This window comes from Anolis sagrei, chromosome 1 (genome assembly GCF_037176765.1).
Source record: "Anolis sagrei isolate rAnoSag1 chromosome 1, rAnoSag1.mat, whole genome shotgun sequence".
NCBI lineage: Eukaryota > Metazoa > Chordata > Lepidosauria > Squamata > Dactyloidae > Anolis > Anolis sagrei.
Genome location: NC_090021.1, coordinates 206,179,925 through 206,200,076, shown reverse-complemented (window position 1 = coordinate 206,200,076; position 20,152 = coordinate 206,179,925). Strand labels below are relative to the sequence as shown.

Genomic DNA, 20,152 nt, shown 5'->3' with positions numbered 1-20,152 from the left:
GCACTTTGCATACGTATTTATTTCACAAGGTGGAGGACAATTCGGAAGCTGGTCGGTCATCCAATTGAGATGCCCATCCGTGCAGCATGTACACTTTCACCATCATTCAAGCCAAAATGGTGAAAATATAGACGCTTGTGCCGGCACATGGGATGCATGTGCAAAACATTGCTGCTGCATGGAGTTGGCTCTCGGTATCCAGCATGTGGGGCTGCATGTTTGATTTCCAACTTTGGACTGATTTCTCCTCATGAGACACCAGCAGACAAGCAATGCTGCAAGAGTTGACCTGGCAGGTGTATGTGCCAAACTCTGGAGGCAGCACTTTGTTGCATGTGTCAGTGTCTGGATTGGGGCTTGAAACTGTCCAAAAAGGGTGAGTTTTCCTTCATTTGTACTTGATGTGCATTAAGTGCATATTGCACAATCAATCCCTACCTCATAGCTGTAACTTACGCTAGACCTGCATTTGCAGAATCATCTGGATGGACATTTTAGTACTTGATTATTATCAAAGCGGGAAAGGACTCTTAAAAATCCACTGATTTTATTCAACGTATCTTTCTGAATTTATATTTTGAAGTGAAACTGTACATACTGTAAAATAGCAAATAACATCTGGATTTTGTTTCTTTACATTCAAACTTAATTTTTTATGTTGTACTTCCTTTTTCAAAAGGTATAAATCGTGTGTGTATACCATGTCATTGATATACTTCCCTCAGACCTATAAAGAATCTTTACTTCTTCTAAAGTAAAACGCATCGAGCCTCTTTGCTTCTTGGCTGTCAGCATTTCCCGAAGATTTAAGAAGTAATAGAAACAGTGAACATTCTCCCTCATGGGAATACATTATGGTTTTGTTTTTGTTTTTTTACATTCGGGAGGGTTTACAATTTCAGAAAATCAAAGAATTAAAATTATTTCATCTGGCAACAATTTTCAGTTACTTCCATTGACTTCCTCATGCTTTACATATAAATTAGTTTAAGACAGTAGCCGCTGGAACATCTGATTTCTCTTGAGAATCTTCCATGAGAAGATTTGTATATAAAGTACAACATGTGAAAGTGGCTAAGGCCTATAGAAGGGAATTTGTATGTAGTATTATGCAGTTGTTTTAACTGGGAAACCAGAAAATAATGGTTGCATATTGTTGTGTTGTAAGCAGACGACCTTAGGGAGGTGGTTCATAACATTTGGGTCCCCAGATGTTTTGGCCTTCAACTCTCAGAAATCCTAACAGCCGGTAAACTGGCTGGGATTACTGGAAGATGTAGGCAAAAACACCTGGGGACTCACAGGTTGAGAACCACTGCTTTAGGGTGAGCCTACCATCTTATTCCTCAGATATTTCCATTTTGTGAGTAATAAAATAGCCAGTCATACCCCCCCCCCCAACATCAATTTTATAGTTGCATGAGAACCAACTTCATGGAGTGGTTGGAGTGGTGGACTATAACTTTGGTTGGTCATGAACACCCACTTGATGATCTTGAGCACTTTCTCCTCAGAGGGAGGCAAAGTCAGACTCCTCTCTGAACAAATCTTGCCAAGAAAACCCTTTGATAGTGCCACCTTAGGATCGCCCGTAAGTTAAACAATTTGAAGGCACACAACAGCAAGCCAGAATACATGTGGAGCCTACAAGGTCCTTGTCCTAAGTCTAATCAATGCAGCAGGAGAGGACTAAATGTAATTACTAATCTCAGTTTGAGCACAGCCACCAGTTGGGGGGTTTAGAAAGCCTGCATTTATATAGATTTCACTAATTTTGTGAGTTTACTCCAGTTGGGCCTTTCTGAATCAAACCATAGTACACTTGGGTCCCACTCCCAAGGTACAGTGGGAAGGAACATGGATGTATTTCCTTATGACAGACAACCTTGGTCCAGGTGAGTTTAATATGTGTGTTCTCTGTAGTTCTTAGCAGGCTTCTTCAGCCTGTGGCTTTTCGTGTGTTTTGGACTTCAGCTCCCATAATTCCTGGCCATTGAACAAGCTGGCTAGGGCTTCTGGTAGTTGGAGGTCCAAACATCTGAAGAGCGGCAGGTGTTTGGCCATGTGGGGAAATGATTAGGAGTGTCAAGTAGGGTTCATTTCTGTTTTTCTCAAAGCTAACCTCCAAAGTGAATACTGGGTCCTTTTTAAGCAATGAAAAGTGACCTTGGTATTATTTTATCCACCTCTTACTGAGAAAGACTGTGAGGAAAGGGCTTTTAACTAAGAAGTATCTGGACATTTAAGCTAGTTTCTGTTTTGGACATTGGAAAAATATTCTAAATCAGTGGTTCCCAACTTTTTTTTGTCAGGGAACATTTGAGCAGGGACCACTTTCCAACATTAGTACCAAAATGGTTACGAATCAGTTTTTGGTCATCTTTAGATTCAGTTTGGTAATTTGAGGTGCTGAGTCAGAAAATTGCGTTGGAAAGACTACATCAGCTCTTGTTTCTGATATAGAACATATGCCATCCAGTAGTTGCCATCTGCTTGCCCACAGGAAACCATATTTAATAAGCCTTGACTTTATAAGAGGGTTTTGCAAGACCAGTTGCTCTCGATGTAATAGTGAGACCACAGACCATATTTTGGTTCTTGTGGACCACTGGTGGTCCACGGACTACAGGTTGGGAACCACTGTTCTAAATGAATAACATTTGAGTCCAGCTGGAAAATTATTGTAACAATCCAAATGTGTAACACAGGTTTTGTATTTGATACTTGTAGCTTAGCCACAAATATACCTTGGCAGGACCATTGCTCAGTGATGGAACTCCATCGTTCATAATGTACATCTTGACATGACATGGGGAAAAACTCTGGCTCGAAACACCGGAGAACTACTGTTAGGCAGTATGGAAAATATTGGGCTAGATATGCTAATGCACTCAGCCTAAAGCAGCTATCTAGGTTCACTCAGAGCCAACAAAGGGTTTCTGGGGTTAAGAGAAGAAACAATATGATCTGAGTATGGTCAAGATTCATAGGGTAGAGTCCATCAGAGATGCTATCAAATATTCTGTGAATTAGCAGATGGACAATGAAGCCTATAGGAACCAGTTCTAGGATCTCATAATTGAATTTAATGAGAAATTAATTAAAAGGAATTCTGCCCAATCAGTGTCTTCAGTGGCTAGTAAATCTTCAATGGTTAGAATTTTTTAAAGGAAAGCGCACCCAGAGCAAAATGTTGTTTGCCCCATATGCTGTCTTGCTTGCCTAAATCAATTAGATTAATGTGCATACATCGTGGACCCTTGGTATCTGCTGGGGTTTGGTTCCAAAGCTCTCCATGGAAACCAAAATCAATCGATGCTCAAATCCAATGGTATAGTAAAATGGTGCTCCTTAAATACAATGGCAAAGTTAATGTTTGCTATTATACACATGCATACACACGCACATAGGTGTGTGTTTGTATATTAATTCAAGACCTAGGTACTGGGACTGTGGCGCAGCTGGCTGGGAGTCAGCTGCATTAAGATCACTACTGACCAAAAGGTCATGAGTTCAAAGCCAGCCGGGGTTGGAGTGAGCTTCCGAACATTGTGAAGCTTGTTGTCAACCTTTGCAGCCCGAAAGACAGTTCCATCTGTCAAGTAGGAAATTTATGGTTATGTGGGCAGGCTAATTTAACTAATTTACAACGCCATAAAAATCTCCAGCAACCATGCAAAAAGAATGAGGAAGTACTCCCATCATTGTCACTAATGGACGATGAAGCGAAAGATCCCCTGGTGGCCAGAATATCCTCAAGAAAGCTGGAATGTTAAATAGCCTCTGTGTGTCTGTCTATATATGTTGTGTGTCTATGGCATTGAATGTTTGCCATATATATGTACACCCTGAGTCCCCTGCAGGGTGAGAAGGGCAGAATATAAATACTGTAAAATAAATAAAAATAGGTACTTGGATCCTTGGATGTAGAATCCATGGATACTCAGGACTGCTTCCTAGCTATGTATTAACAATATTTATGTTCTATATTATTGAGACAAGGTTTTTGGACAAAAATGTATTTTGGACTAATAGCATTAAGATTTGTAAAATAAGACCACTTGACAGGTAACAAATTGCCTACCTGGAAGGCTTTTTGTGTAAGACTATATCATGTTTGCTTTACTGCGCCATATGATGTCTTTGTATATAGCAGAAATGAGGGGCATATGGATGTTTGTTTGGCTGGTTGCATACTGCAAGTCACTTCTGATGTCAACTGTCTACGGAGACATTGCCCAGGAGACAACTGGATGTGTTACAATCCTGCAGGGAGGCTTCTCTCATGTCCTCCATACGGACATATGGATGTTGATGCTGATCTGCAATATTAACCTCACACCATTGTCAGAATGGGCGTTATAGACCACCACCATCTGGAAGGCTACAGATTTTGCAGGCCTATCTATAAAGTACTTAAGTTCTAAGAAATCACTAACTCATTCTCAGTGATTTTGCACCATCATCTATCTATTCTTGACTTCTATGATGCTTGCATATTAGAAGGTTAATAATATGTACACAGCTACTTCATTCTTGGGAGCGATATCCTTTAGTTGAACCAGATCTGAACTGAAGGACCTTTCCCCAAATGTTCATGTTCATGGAGAGCTTGATGTAAAGAATGCATATTACTCTCCAGTTTAATTTTTCCATACATATGAATAATAAATACTTTAGGACAAGACTATGAATATGCCTTCCTCATTCTGGAAGCAATGAAAGGCATCTGAAAATGTAATAGATTTTAGGTAATCTTCGTGATTAATTTGCTGGCAGAGAGCATTCTTATAGCATTGCCGGATTCCCCCTCCTGCTCTTCTGCTTGGGTGAAGCACAGAATGCCTTTCTTCCAACAATAGAGTAGCAAGCCTCCTCACCTGGAATTTACTGGCACAGCTTTATCTCAAGGGGCATCCTGTACAAAGTATGCAGTTGTCCACATTTGTGGTTTTAAGGCATTGGCATACTGGCTGATACCCAAACAAGGGATGGGCTGGAGATGTCTCTGCCTTGATCCTTTCATTATTGGCTGCTACTTCCCGGAGGATGTCAGGTGGTGCAATACTGGCCAAAGGCTTAAATCAAGAAATAGTTTTCTAAGAGCTACAGAGATACTTGCAGGAACACCTCAGCAAGTGAGAGTCCAAAAGTGGCAGGCTAAAACCCGGAACCTCAATCCATGGCTGATACCAAATGGGAGACTCCCTCCTGGATACACAGAAGACGGAGTGACTTGGAAGGTGCTGAACAGACTGCGCTCAGGAGCCACGAGGTGCAGAGCCAATCTTAAGACATGGGGCCTCAAAGTGGAGTCCACGGCATGCGAGTGTGGAGAGGAGCAGATCACAGAACACCTGTTGCATGACAGTGGCAACTCCAGGTGGTCAGCTACTGGTCAAGGGACTTTTGATATGGTGCCAAGCTTTATTAAACTCTGTTTTTTAAATGCATGGCGGCTGTGCCCTTGGTTCGCTCCTGCTACGATAAATAAATTTGTGGTTTTGACCTTTGAAGATTTGATTATTCACACATTTAAAATGTTCTCTTGAGGAATGGAAACTGTCAAAGCATATGCTAGCTCATGGATATGAGGCAAAGGACAATGAGTACAAAAGAGATGGACTTACAATATAAAACCCAGAACTATCTCAGAAATGTTACAGGCTTTGGCTACAGCAGGTGACACTGCAATGGCAGGCTGAAAGATCATCATGGTCAGTATTTCCCTGGAAATATTTTCCATGAACTTTTTACAAGCAACATTGGATGTTGATCTCTTTTGCACTGGATAATTATATCACTTTGACGCCAGTTTTAATTGCCCATGATTCCACTGACTTTTAGTTTTGTGATGCATGAAGAATTCTCAAATATGAAGCTGTAGTGTCTTCCCAAACTGTAAATCCCGATATTCCATGGGATGGAGCAATGGCAGTTAAAGTGGTGCCCAAGTATTATAATTAGCCAAAATTGAAAGAGACCATAGATGTTACAGAACATCGGAACAAAGAGTAGGGATTCAAATGTGTTTTTAAAAATATTTTCCATTATATATTATCAGGTGATTCTTATGAGTAATAGACTTTGCTTTCCATTTTAGCAACCTGAATGTGTAGCATACAGCTGGAGCCAAAGCATTATTGATTACACTAGGCATGTTTTGAGTAGTCCCTAATGTCTTATTACCACCAAAGTGGGAATCGGGATATGTTCCAGATGTTATTACACTGCAACTCAGAGCAGGCCTAGCTAGCAAAGCAAACTGGGCATATTGGGAGTTAGAGGAGCCCAACAAAATTTGGAGGATGCAAGGCATCTTATGGTAATCTAAAGGTGTGTCTACATTTTAAAATTAATGAAGTTGGACACTACTTTAACTCAATGCTATGAGATCTTGGAAACTGTAGTTTGGCAAGGGCTTTAGTTTTCTCTGATGGTGTCTCACTAAACTCAAACTCCTATGATTCCATAGCATTGAGGGATGGCAATTAAAGTGGTGTCAAGCTTAAATTAATTCTGTAGTGTAGAAGGAGCCATAGGCCCCATCTATACTGATGATAAAATCCAGTTTCTGAATGCAGATTATTTGCTTTAAACTCGATTATGAATCTACACTGCCATTTAATCCAGTTTAAAGCAGATATTGTGCATTCAGAACATAGATTATATGGCAGTGTAGATGGGGTCAGAGGCCCCTTCCACACAGCTGAATAATATCCCACATTTTCTGCTTTCAACTGGAATATATGGCAGTGTGGACTGTTTGGCAGGAACCAGTGATCTTTGCCTCCAAAGCAGAAATCCCATGGATGTTAGTCATTGTGACAGACAGTAAAACCAAATGAAACACAATTTTCGTATCTTTGTGACACCATTGTAACGGTTTGGCAGGAATTTCCAAACAGTGCTCTTTGCCTCCAAAGTGTAAATCCCACGGCTGTTAGGAATTGTGGAAGTTGCAGCCCAAAACACCTGGAGGGCCAAAGTTTGCCCATGTCTATTCTACCCTCCTGCTGCAAGATATCATAGTATCAATTGTATCCCCTGTGTATTAAATGATCAAGCAGTGGAGAGCTAAGACCATTTGATCCCACTGCTCTGGCTCTATGCTGGGAGCTGTGGTTTTACAAGGTCTCTAGCTTCCTCTGCCAAAGAGGATTGGGTCTTCACCACAATCGAGGAGTCAAAAGAAGTGCCAAAGTGCACCAGGTCCCCAGAGTTGTTGCCCTCCTTGGCCAGGAATGGCAGACCCGCACTGAGCTTCTCCGCTGCTCTCTATCCCCCCCTGCTGGTGGCGGGCAGAAGCACAACTCTCAGGGATGAGCCCGCTTTGTAGGGAGGAGGAGGAGGAGGGTTGATGTAATGCGGTGAAGTCACAAAGCCCTGGATGGAGGCGGAGCGGGAGAAAGAGAGGCTGGGAGGCTGAGGGAGAGAGAGAGAGAGAGAGAGAGAGAGAGAGTGAGGAGGTGCTCCGCCGGCGGGGAGGCAGGATGGTGGCCGAGGCAGGAGAACCTGCCAAGGGCTGAGGAAGAGGAGGAGAAGGAAGAAGGAAAGGAGAAAAGCAAGGAAGAGGGGCAGGGACCTTCGGACGCCCCAAAGAAGAGCGGGCTGGGCACCGCAGCCTCAAAGGGGAGGGAAGCCAGGGGGAACATCCTCCTCCTCTTCCTCCACCCCCTAGTCTTCCTCCTCCTTCCCCTCTTCCTCCTTCCCTTTCTCCTCCACTCCCTAGTCTTCCTCCTCCTTCCTTTTCCTTCTTCCCCTTCTTCTCCTCCTTTCCTCCCCCTTTTCCCTTCTTCTTCTTCCCCTCCTCCTCTTCCTCCTTCCCTTTCTCCTCCACCCCCTAGTCTCCTTTCCTCTTCCTTCTCCTCTCTCCTTCTCCTCTCTTTCCCTTCCTCCTCCTTTCCTCCTCTTCTTTCCCCCCTTTCCTCCTTCTCTTCCTCGTCCTTCTTCTCTTTCACCTCCAGCCCATTCTTCCTCCTCTTTCTTCTCCTTCTCTTCCTCGTCCTTCTCTTTCACCTCCACCCCCATTCTTCCTCCTCCTTTCCTCCTCTTTCTTCCTCCTCATCCTTACCTCCTCCCATCCTCCTTCCCCTCTCTTCCTTCTTCTCTTTCTCCTTCTCCTCTTCCTCTCCTTCCCTTCCTCCTCCCCCTTACCCCCTCCCTCTCTTCCCCCTTCCTTCTCTCTCTCTCTTCCTTCCTCCTCCTCTTCTTCCTCCTGCTTCTGCTGCCATGGCGGACCCGGCCGAGTGCAGCATCAAAGTCATGTGCCGGTTCCGTCCCCTCAACGAGGCCGAGATCCTCCGCGGGGACAAATTCGTCTCCAAATTCAAAGGCGAGGACACCGTCGTGGTCGGGGTAAGACCCTCCCCCCCCCCCGGATCCCCCCTCTCCCTCTCCCTCTCCTTTGCTTCCTTCACCAGCATCTCTCTCCTTTTTCTTTTTGGGTGTCCCTTTGGGCGGCTCTGCATTGTGCGCCTTTCCTTCTTCCCTCCCTCCCTCTCTCCCTCCGCCCATTGTTCCCATCCCTGGCCTTCCTTGGAAGGGAATTGGGGAGCGGGGAGGCTGAGTAAGTGGGTGGGTGGGTCGCCTTTTGGGGGAGCCTTTCACCTCCAAGCCCAGGAGGAAGGCATCGGAAGGGCCCTCCATGGAGATGTGCGGCCAAAGTCGGCATCCTGTTTTCCTCTGACATTTCGGATTTGGAATCTTAACATGATGTTGTTTTCTAGTCTGGGATATTTTGATCATAGGTATCAATCTTTTCAGGATGCTGTGAATGTTTCCAGGCTGTCTGGCCATGTTCCAGAAGCATTCTCTCCTGACGTTTCGCCCACATCTATGGCAGGCATCCTCTGAGGTTGAGGAGTCTGTTGGCAAAATGTCAGGAGAGAATGCTTCTGGAATATGGACATACAGCCCAGAAGACTCACCGCAACCCATTGATTCTGGTCTTCGACAACACATCAATCTCTTCACTTGGTGTTATATTGGGTGTTTTTAAATATATATATTCAATGTTTCCACTTTATCAGGTTGGTTTGTTAGGCAGTGGCGTTGCACAGGCTTGCCTTCCCTCTGTAGATGCAAATATTGGAGAGGGGAATGGGTATGTCCTTGGCAGCAGTAGGAACCTGCCAGATGAAGGGGTGGTGTCTTGGAGAGCCTTGGAGAAACCTATATCCAAAGGAAATCTCTTGCTACATTGCTACATTATTGGCTGGACCACTCTCACAACCACCATGTCAGGCTACACAGAGAAGCCATTGAAATCCACAAGCATGTGGACAATTTCAGCAGAAAGGAGGAAACCATGAAAAGGAACAAAATCTGGCTACCAGTATTTTTAAAAAAACACTCTAAAATTAGGACAGTAAAGAAAGAACAACACTCTGAACATGGGAGAATTCCAGACAGGAATTTTCCCAACAACTCCCAACAAAGGATTCCCCCAGGCAGGAAGCAGCCAGGCTTTGAAACTACAAAGCTATTCGATGCTAATCAAGGTGGCCAATTGAAACATTCACACCTGCCTCCAACAAACGAGTTCTTTCTCCCACCCTGGACCTTTCACAGATATATAAACTTCCCTTGTCTAGTTTCCAACAGACCTCACGACCTCTGAGGATGCCTGCCATAGATGTGGGTGAAATGTCAGAAGAGAATGCTTCTGGAACATGGCCATACAGCCTGGAAAACTCACAGAAACCCAGTAATTCTGGCCATGAAAGCCTTTGTCAACACATTATTGGCTTAGTTTGATCATGGTAATGACATTCAATGGGACTCTCCCCCAAGTAAATAGGTGTAGGGATGAGGCCCATGGTTTTGGTTCTGTAAAACATCAGCCACACTGGATGGTGCTATATAAATAAAGATCAGCATCATCTCTTACCCCTGGTATGGAAAAACAAAGGTTGTAGGTGTTCTTTATTACTCCCCCCCCCCCCCCCCGCCTTCCTTAGCACTCAAAGTTGGGGTTAAGACTTCATACTGTGATGTGATATGATGCTGTTGGTGGGAATAAGATGACAAAGGTGGAAAGAAGAGTTGTGGCATTATTGGGTGTGGGGAATATGAATGTGAGCTTACACAATTACAGTGATGATGCTGTAATTGTCCAATTGCTACTGGAGCATGGCCATACAGCCCAAAAAACTCACAGCAGCCCTGTGATTCCAGTCATGAAAGCCTTCAACAAAACATTGATGATCATTGAGCCCCCGGTGGCGCACTGGGTTAAAACCCTTGTGCCGGCAGGACGGTTAACTGAAAGGTTGGCAGTTCGAATCTGGGGAGCTGGGTGAGCTCCTGTCTGTCAGCTCCAGCTTCTTATGTGGGGACATGAGAGAAGCCTCCCACAGGATGGTAAAACTTCCGGGCGTCCCCTGGGCAACATCCTTGCAGACAGCCAATTCTCTCACACCAGAAGCGACTTGCAGTTTCTCAAGTCATTCCTGACATGAAAGAAAAGTTGTTAATGATAACAACAACAATATATTTATTTGTTATCCACCTCTCCTCACGGCTTGAGGCAGTTTACAACACTGTTACATCACATAAAATACACACCATAACATTCATATGCCTATAAAACATATAAAATACATATATTAAAATACATAGCATTTGCGTGAAAAGTAGTTTTTCAGTGGAGGTGTGGGCCTAGGTTGGACATACAAATACAATAAAGTGTCAGGTGGTTCATTTTCAAGACAAACATTCACCGTGGGATAAGTATTTGGGATGGGAGGGGGACGTAATGCATGCCAAGAGATAACTGGAGTCTTATCCTTAAGGGTAAATATACAATGGGTAAATTCTGGAGTTAAGAAGGCAAGAATTTCTAAATAAATCCTAAGAATGTAAACATGAGTGGGGCTTGTAAACTGGGACCCGGAGGGCCACCAAATGCAGGGATTTGTCATACTTTTATGAGACAAAAGAGTTTCTGACATTCATTTTGTTGAAAAGCTGGGTCCTCAGGAATGTCATTTTATCGGCCTTCAGTCCTATGGGTGAATTGCTACAGTGCTTTATTATGCACTTTACCTGGGAGGAAATCCCATTGGATGCACAATAAGCCCCTGTGCCTATACGGTTGCAGAGTGGGCATCACACAGTGATCTTCGCCCTCCATTGGAGAACTCCTGCAGCGAGAGAAGCCTGTCCTCTCAGATTCCCCTTGGCCAGGTGCCTGTTCTCCTCACCGCAACAGAGAAAGGCAGTGGTGGGGAACTGAATGGAGTCAACCCCAATTGACTCTTCCAGCTGCCTGCCCTGATTCCTGCTGCAGCAGCCTTCCAATCCCCAGCATTGATCAAGCTGATGTCATCTGGATCACTGGGCATGCTCACTTGCGCCTTCCCTGCCTCCCTCCATCCACCCTGGTGCATTGCTTTGATTGACAAGGATTTGCGGAGGGAATATCAGAGGTGGAGGAATTCCCACCTCCATCTCCCCTCCCCCTCCCCGACCCAGCTGGGCTTTGCAGTTCCTGCATTTTTTGCAGCACTGACTGAGTTCAAAGCCTGCCAAGCTGCAGTCTCTGCAGCAGATGGAAGCAACGTTTATGTATTCTGTCCAGAAATGCTCTTTAGTTGGCTGCTGCCTACCTTTCCTTTTCCTTTTTCTGCTGCAGTACCTTGTCGTAAACAAGCATCCTCTCCTTGTCCACTCTCCAGTTTGTTATCAAAGGAACAAATGTTTCCTTTGTCTGAGATGTGCTAGGTAGAATACGGGAGTTTCATTAATTCTTTCTCCTTATATAGTCTCAGCGTTAGAGGCATCTAGCTTTATGGGAATCCGTGGTTACTTTGCCCTTGCTTTGTCAATGACCCATTGCTGTGCTCACGAATAAAGCAGTCATCACCTACCACTCTCCGTTTGTCTAACTGGATTTCCAGGAATTGACATTTTAATTAGAAGATTGTTAATGGTAGATCAGTGTTCTGGAAAGTGTTGTCGAAGGCTTTCATAGCCAGAATCACTGGGTTGTTGTAGGTTTTTTGGGCTGTATGGCCATGTTCCAGAAGCATTATCTCCTGACATTTCACCCACATCTATGGCAGGCATCCTCAGAGGTTGTGAGGTCTACAAAGTCTTTCTGCTTACTATTGAAACTGCTGGTGATGCACACATTTAGGCTGTGTGTATGGGATGGTGGAGGTCATGCTTTGTTAGTGTGGGCCGTTGGACCCTAGTGAATTAGGATGTAGCAGAGATCCTCATGGATATTTAGGATCCTCAGTGGACAAGCCCAGGGGGAAGAACAGTCTCTGGATACCACTGTACTAAATCAAGGATCAGCCCTCTTGTTTCTTCAGCAACCATTGGTCCTTTTGATTTTAAATCTCCATCCTCATTTTGGGAGCTCACAGCAGTCCTTTAGCTTCACTGTAACTTTTTGGGATAGGGGTGTCTTGAGAGGCACTGAAACAACAACACTTTCAAGACAAATGATTTTGTCAGGAGCGACTTAAAAAACTGCAAGTTGCTTCTCGTGTGAGATAATTGGCTGTCTGCAAGGACATTGTCCAGGGGACACCTGGATGTTTTGATGTTTTACCATCCTTGTGGGAAGCTTCTCTCATGTCCTCACATGTGGAGCCAGAGTTGACAGGGGGAGCTCATTCATTCTCGACATGTCGATCTTCAGTCCTGCCGGCATTGAACCCATTGCACCACCAGGGGCTCCTAAGACAAATGATGACCACAAGGCATAAAAAGAACTTGAGTTCAGAAACTGCTAAATGATACATGTCAGGTTTGTGAATTTCCCTGTGCCAATGGCCAAGTCTTTGTTAGGGAGACATTGCTGAGCTAATGGAAATATATTGATTCAGAAACTTAGACTGTGTTTTCCTGTGCACTCTTGCTGAAGGTAAATCATTGGTTTGACCTAGCATGATGATTCTTGTTCTTTAGAGGAGCCTTCCTCCACCTAGTGCAGTCTAAGTACGGTATACACTTATGTATACAGCTTGACATTTCAATCAAAAATTGGCTCTGAATATCTGGGTTGACTTGTTCACAAGTCAATGTAAGTACTGTATCTTAATTCTCACCAAAAAAGAGAAACATGCCCCTTCTCTCAGTAAAGTGGTGAAAGGCAAGAGTTTAATCCATCTCTGGAAAAACTTTAAAAAAGCACTGACCACATCTACTTTCTCTGCTATGGCACCACTTTTGTCCTTTTTGAATGTGTGGATGGGGAAATGGCAGTGGTAGAAGCCAGGGATGGCTGCACCCCTTCCCCCTAACAAAGGCAGCATTGATGTTTTCCTTATCCACAGCTCATATCAAAATCCATAATTTTGCCCTCGATTTATACATGAGATAAACTTTTATACAAGTATATGCAGTATGTGTTTAGGTATTCATTTCTAGGAATGTCATTCCATAACCTGAGCGACACCATTAAGAAAGTCCCTGTTGTAGTTCACCCCATGGTTATGGCTGATATCGATGTAAATAGGGAAGTGAATCATGGGAACTCTGGGCCTGCGAGTCAACATGAGATTTTAAGTCTTGAAAATTTTCTGTCTGTGTCTCCAGCAGTTAGTGAAGGTCACACTTCAGACAAGTGCTGAGATGGTGCCGAAGAGTTGTTCTCTAGGGAAACGAGTTTAGGAACTGAAATCTCAGATAGAGAGAATAATGAGTTGCAAGATAATGAGCTGGTTGATAGGAGACTCAGTATTCGTAAACTTTGTGCTGCTCAACATAATCTCTGAAGGTCGTAGTGCTTGTTAGAGAAGAGACCCGTATCAGGAAGTCATGGGAGAAGGCATGATGTCATGTGTATATTGGAGAGGTCAGGGGGATTTTCCAGCCAGCCTGGTCAACATTGGTAATTGAGGCAACAGTTCTTTCCAAGTCCTAGTCACATTTTCTGAGGGAATTCTAGTTCCATGTCTTTGCTCCTGTTTCATGCTTCCAAGTTTGAACGGTTGTTTCTGGATTTCTGTATTGGATTCTGTGTTGCCTTGTAATTTCTGGTTTTCTTGTATTCCTGTGCTAGGTGTCCTGTTGGTTTGGGGTTTTGGATTACTCTTGTACCTTGAACCTTGTAGACGATTATATATATATATAGACTTTGAAATTTTTACTATCTTTGCTACAGTACTTTTTATATAAACTCTAATAAACTGCTTTGCTGATTTGACTTGGATTGGAGCGTGGTAGTTAAGTTCAGAGGTGTTTCCTGGCCTGGAGCGCAACAGTCCCACTTCTTCTCCCCTACTTTGCTGCAGCTAGGGTAATCCAGCTATCCAGGTTGTACTTCTACTGCCAGATATTTATCAGCTTCCAATCAAGGTTTAATACCTATGCTCAGAATACAAGTGTATTCCTTTTTGAACAACGTCCTGTGATGGAAAACCTACAAAATTTCTATTCTTCTTTTGCTTCTAAATCAGGAAAGCCCTCTGCTATACTTTTGTGTTTTAAAACAGCTTGAGGGGAATTTTCTCAGACAGTTTAAGGGGGGGGGGGGTTGTATTTTGCTCTTCCTTGTCCACCTTCATCTCTATTTGGCCCAGTTAAGATTCTTGGGAAATGCTAAAATTGCAACATTGATCCTCTGTCCAGGAAAGCCTGTCCAGTCAAATCTTTGGAGGACCTGAAAGAGCTCTATTTGCCCACAGTTTTTCACTCCATGTTTGCCAAGTCTTGGCTAAGCAACCCTGGTAATCAGGCTCCTTATCTGCTATATTTTCTTGTAGATGAGAAATTAGTTTCCTTCTCTGCTTGAACTAGTAATATCTGAACTTAAACCCATCCCTTTTGCATTTTGATTTCCTTAAGTTTCTAAAGAAGTGTGGTGGTTATACTACATCTGACAATGTATCATTTATACTGAGGCCTCTTCTGAGCCATCCAGCATTTTTAGAGCATTAGAGTTCTCCAATATGCATTTACTATTAGAGATTTAGCTGTATATTATTTGTGCATACCACTTGTGTGAGTAGTTTATTTTGTAATAAACCAGAACCTGTCTTTATTATACAACCTATGTGTTGGCTATTCATTCCCAACACACTTTGGAGGTATCCCAGTTATTGCTACAGTTCATCATGGTTTTGGCAACCCTTGACATTTATTTATTTGCTCTATTTATACCCTTCCTTTCTCTACCCCAAAGGGACTCAAGGAAGCTTACACAGAGGCAATTATTCAATGCCTTAAAACATATACAATTCCAAAAAAAGGCATTAAATTAGATTAAAATTAAAACATACTAAACATTTAAAAACATTCCATTCCATATTATAATCATGCCATCAATTATAGTAGTCCAAGCCATTCCATAGTCATTCCATATATTCCAAATCAGTTAATTGCACTGCACTATTCTCCAAAGGTCTGATCCCACAGCCAAGTTTTTACCTTTCTTCTGAAGGTGAGGAGGGAGGGTGCTGATCTAATGTCACTGAGGAGGAAGTTCCATAGCCAAGGGGCCACCACTGAGAAGGTCCCGTCTCTTGTCCCCACCAGTCGCACCTGTGAAGGAGGCGGGACTGAGAGCAGAGCCTCCTCAGATGATTTTAATCTCTGAGATGGTTCATAGGGGGCAGGCATGTAGCCGGGGGGGGGGGGGGGGAGCTTGAGGGGCTTCAGCCTCCCCCCCCCCCGAAATTCTCATGGTGGTCCATAAGAAGGCCTTACTGGTACATTATTTAAACTGTTATGTTTATTCATATCATGATCTGATCACCATGCTCAATATATCCCATATGTATGGGGGTATTGGGGTAACGATACAAAAGGTTTGCTAGGGTAGACCCTCTTTCACGCAGACTCAGCCCCCCCGAACCAAGCTCAGCCCCCCCCCCCAAAACAAAATCCTGGCTACGGGCCTGATAGGGGGAGAAACGTTTGGACTGCTATTAGATATGTATGTGTGGTCAAAACATATCTAGTCAAGAACATGTAAAGGTATGCATATATGAATATATTTGCCTCTTTTGCTGATGGTTACATGATTCTTGGGCTTTTAACCAATTCAGATAGGATTACTGCTGTAGATCATTTAAAATGTCTGTTATTTGTAAAAAAAAAAAAGTGATTCATTGCTGTTGTGGTTAGTTCTGAGTGCAAAACCCGTATTGTAAATTCCATTTGATTTTGCCCTTAGGTATTTTAGGAACCATCACTAACTCATTTCAGAATGACAAATATGAGATTTTTGAAATATGAATGCTCCTGTAGCCAGATGGTTTTCAATATCAGTAGGTGATTGGTGAGATCTATTGCAGCAGTTCTGCTTTCATTTTAAACCTTTGATGGGGAACCTTAGTTTAGTATATTTGACATATGTATTCACATTTCTCTTTTTTTTATTAGAAGGAAAACTCACTAAAATATTGTTTTGGAAGCTGCCTATTATGGCATTATGCAAATATTCTGAGTGTAATCCACTAAAACCTTTACCTCTCCAAAAGCTTTTGGAGAAACAGTTTTAATTTGCTTCAATGGCGCTTGTACATGAAAAAATATCTCAAAAATATCTTGATCATTATATCCAGTAAATGCAATCTTAATCATAATGCGATCTTAATGTTTTATGTACATTACCTTGAGACCAATATAATGAGTAATTGTTATGTAGCCATCTTCAGGTAGTTTCTGTCTCACAGTGACCCTATGTCAACCATATCACAGGGTCTTCTTTTCAGAATTTGTATAGAAACGGTTTGCCCTGGTCTTTTTCTGAGGCTAAAAGAATATGGCTTGCCCAAGGTCACCCAATGGGTTTCCATGCCCAAATGGGTATTTGAAACCTGGTCTCCCAGTACCATAGTCCAGTTCCAAAACCATTATATCAAACTGACTTTCATAATACCATTTAGAAATAGGTATTATTTTTCTTTGACATTTGGCTGTTTTCTGGCAAGTTAAGCATTGTCTTTTGCAAAATTAACTAGAAACATTTTTATGCTTCACGCCAAAGCTATAATGTTCATCCAACTTGCTACTATACCATTATTGCATTTTAGCTGCCATCATCTCCAGTCAACATGGTTAATACCAGGAATTATAGGAATTGCACTCTGAATCATTTGGAAGACACAAGGCCCGTGAAAGCTGCTGTTGAAGTCAACATAAATGTTCTGCTTTCTGCTTGGTTGAGTTAAATAAAAATTCTTTTGTTGGCAAGGGATCCTATAAAGTGGCTGCTGCTGAAAGCATGCTTTTTCCTAGCACGATGGACTACTGGACTGAATCAGTGCTCTGACACCAACTTTCTCTGTGTTTATTTAGTGCTCCTTTAAATTGCCTAGTAACCAGAGTTTTCTAGGCAATATACACTACATTGATGTATTTAATGTAGTGTTTCCTAAACAATTTGATTTCCTCAGAGACTGCTATCTTCCTTGTTGACCTGTTCAGTCTTTCAGAACATCTGGAGAAGTCTACTTGGTAGTGTGAGATGCTCCTGGTTTTTGATTAGCAGTTTGTAGAGCAGAACATTAAATTTGGTGGCAGCTACTAGATTAAGTGCCTTTGCTTTGAAATGTGATGTGCTCCTACTATAGTTATGGTGCTCTACATTAAATCCCAATCTAACAACTCCAGTTCCTAGTTACCGGGATGTAGCTGCTACATTCCCCGGGGGCATGTTCACCTATTACTTGGAAGCAGTTGACTCCCTTTTAGGCCCCTTCCCATGAGGAAACTCTGGTGTAACAGGCAGAAGCAGGGCCTCATTGCCATTGCCTCTTATTTTGGAGATTACCCATGTGATGGGGAGGAACATTCTCAGTCAGCAGCCTCTTGATTAACAGAGGAAAAGAGCCCTGTAGATCACAGCAGCTGCTTCCTGGTAAGTGAAGATAAGGAGACGTTCATGGTCCTTACATAGTGTGTAGGAATCATGAACAAAACAGTCACAAGCTCATTATTCTAGCTTTTGCATTCACAACTGCTGTAGAGGATTCTGGCCATAGTTATTTCTGCACGCCTTCTTTGTTTATCTCTGTTTCTTGGGCCATATAAAGAGTGTATGTTAATTTATCTACTATGTATTCATGAACATGTTTTATTGATGTGCCTTTCATATATATATTTGGATCCAAGCAGTATATAAATATTTGTAAACAAATCAAACACAGTCATAAAATATTAACTAAAGGCAGTACCATATTCAGCCAAGATAAAGCCAGCAGGAAGAGAAAAGTGAAAAGATGAAAGATCACTTGAATTATTTTTAGGAGTAAAGCAGACGTCGCTCTGCTTCTGCATATGTCCTTCAAAACAGAAAACGAAGAGAAACATTTGGACAATGGGATTTTAAAAAGATATTTGTGCCACTGCAGTCCTGGCCGTGTCCTTGGACAACAGTGTAGCACTAATCTGTTTGATGGCTCCTTTTGACAGGCTATGAAGTACGCATTCCTCTGTTCAGCCTCAGAGCTGCTGGCTTTTGCACTGTGTTGATAAAAAGGAATGTGCTGCAGGGATTTTGCATTGCTATGACAGGCTTTCTGTTTGCATGAGCACATGAGGGAATGATCCAGCCAAGGTAAATTGTCTTCCTGTTTTGCTGATCACAATGAGAGAGATTTGAGAAGTAGATGAAATTTGAAAGTTTTAGGCTTTGGCTGTCTCGTACCTTAAATCTGGTGTTATAGAATAAGAGTGAGCCAGTCATGCTTTTCCAGAGGGATTGCTGCTCATCCCTTTTCACTGTTGACTATGTTGGTTGGGACTGAAGGGAACCGCAGTGCAAAACATCTGAAGGGTAACAAGCTGCTCATCAAGTAACAAACCAGTCTGTTTAAGGCAGTGGTTCTCATCCTGTGGGTCCTCAGCTAGGAAACTGGTTGGGATTTCTGGGAGTTGTAGGCCAAAACACGTGGGGACCCACAGGCTGAGAAACCCTGGTTCAAGGCATGTTTCTTTAAAATCAAGAATTTGGCTTTCCAATCACAAAGGTTCATTTCATTTCATTGTCAGATAGCCATTGTAAGCTTCCTGGAGCAAGAAAGTGTAACATCAAAACAAAACAAAACAAAAAAGCTGACACATATTTTGACATTGGGATGTGATTTCTTTTTCGTGATAAGAAGCAAAGTTTTTATAATTTTGCAACTTTTCACGTTAACGATTACACTAAATAAATGAAAAACAAGGTTTAACGTTAAAGTTATTTTGCTCATTAACAAAACACTATCTTTTGCATTTCCTTCCAATGATTTCCATACAAATATCCTGAAGTGCTGGTCAACATAGCTTTCTTATTTGAGGGTGCTTGAGTGAGTAAGCATATCCTGTTTCTATTATTATTATTATTATTATTCCTTGCTTTATACCCAAAGAGATTCAAACCAGGTAACAATGAACAGAAAACATAAAACCGTAATACATAGGAAAGAAAGTGGAGAAAACAATTTTATTAATGGGTGGATTTGGCTAAATAGCAAGCATGTATTATTTATTATTATTTACAAAATTTATATTCTGCTCTTCTTACCCCAAAGGGGAGTCGGGGCTGATCCCAGAACACATACACAGCAAACATTCAATGCTGTTAAACAGATAGGACAGACAACAGATAGAGGTGCATGTCGGCATTTTCCCCAACCTCGGCGTCCTGGAGGTTGTGCTCGATTCTGGCCACAGGGGGGTGCTGTCACTCCATCCACAATGACGAAGAGCCCTTGATCACAGACTTCCTCCTTCCTTTCATCACCAGCATTTTTTCTGGTATTTCCTTTTTCCGCTCAAGCGGTGCCTAATTTCTGTACTCACAGCAAACAGCTGTTTTTGAAATGCTTAGGTGGACAGTGAGCTGGGCTGAAGGCTGGGTGCTCACCCTCACATGGACTTCGAACTGCCAACCTTTTGATTGGTGCAATCTATTGCTGCTGGTGATTAACCAGCTGTGCTAAAGCTTGGTTCTACTTACTATTCTTATGATTTTACTTATTCTTACTATTTTTCTTAATCCACCAATTAATACCATCCTAGTCTTTTAAAGGATGTCAAGACTTGGGAAAATCCACACTGGAAAAGAAAGGATAGAGCATATCTTAGTTACTGTCAAACTTTGCCATTCCTAGATCCAATAGGAACCCCTAAGAAATGTAATTTATGTCTTATGGTGTCACTGTATAGAAGAGCAGAATTTATCTAAATCATTCTGACAGCT

General features: G+C 42.5%; 1 protein-coding gene across 1 annotated transcript in view; it reads left to right on the top strand.

Moving 5' to 3' along the window:
• The first annotated feature begins 7,415 nt into the window (after positions 1-7,415).
• The window catches only part of KIF5C (kinesin family member 5C), a 101,320-nt gene continuing 88,583 nt past the window's right edge, over positions 7,416-20,152 (top strand). The window contains exon 1 of the mRNA XM_060776445.2: positions 7,416-8,358. Coding sequence (XP_060632428.1) covers positions 8,233-8,358 — 126 coding nt within the window. The 5' untranslated portion in view covers positions 7,416-8,232. The remainder of the gene's footprint in view (positions 8,359-20,152) is intronic.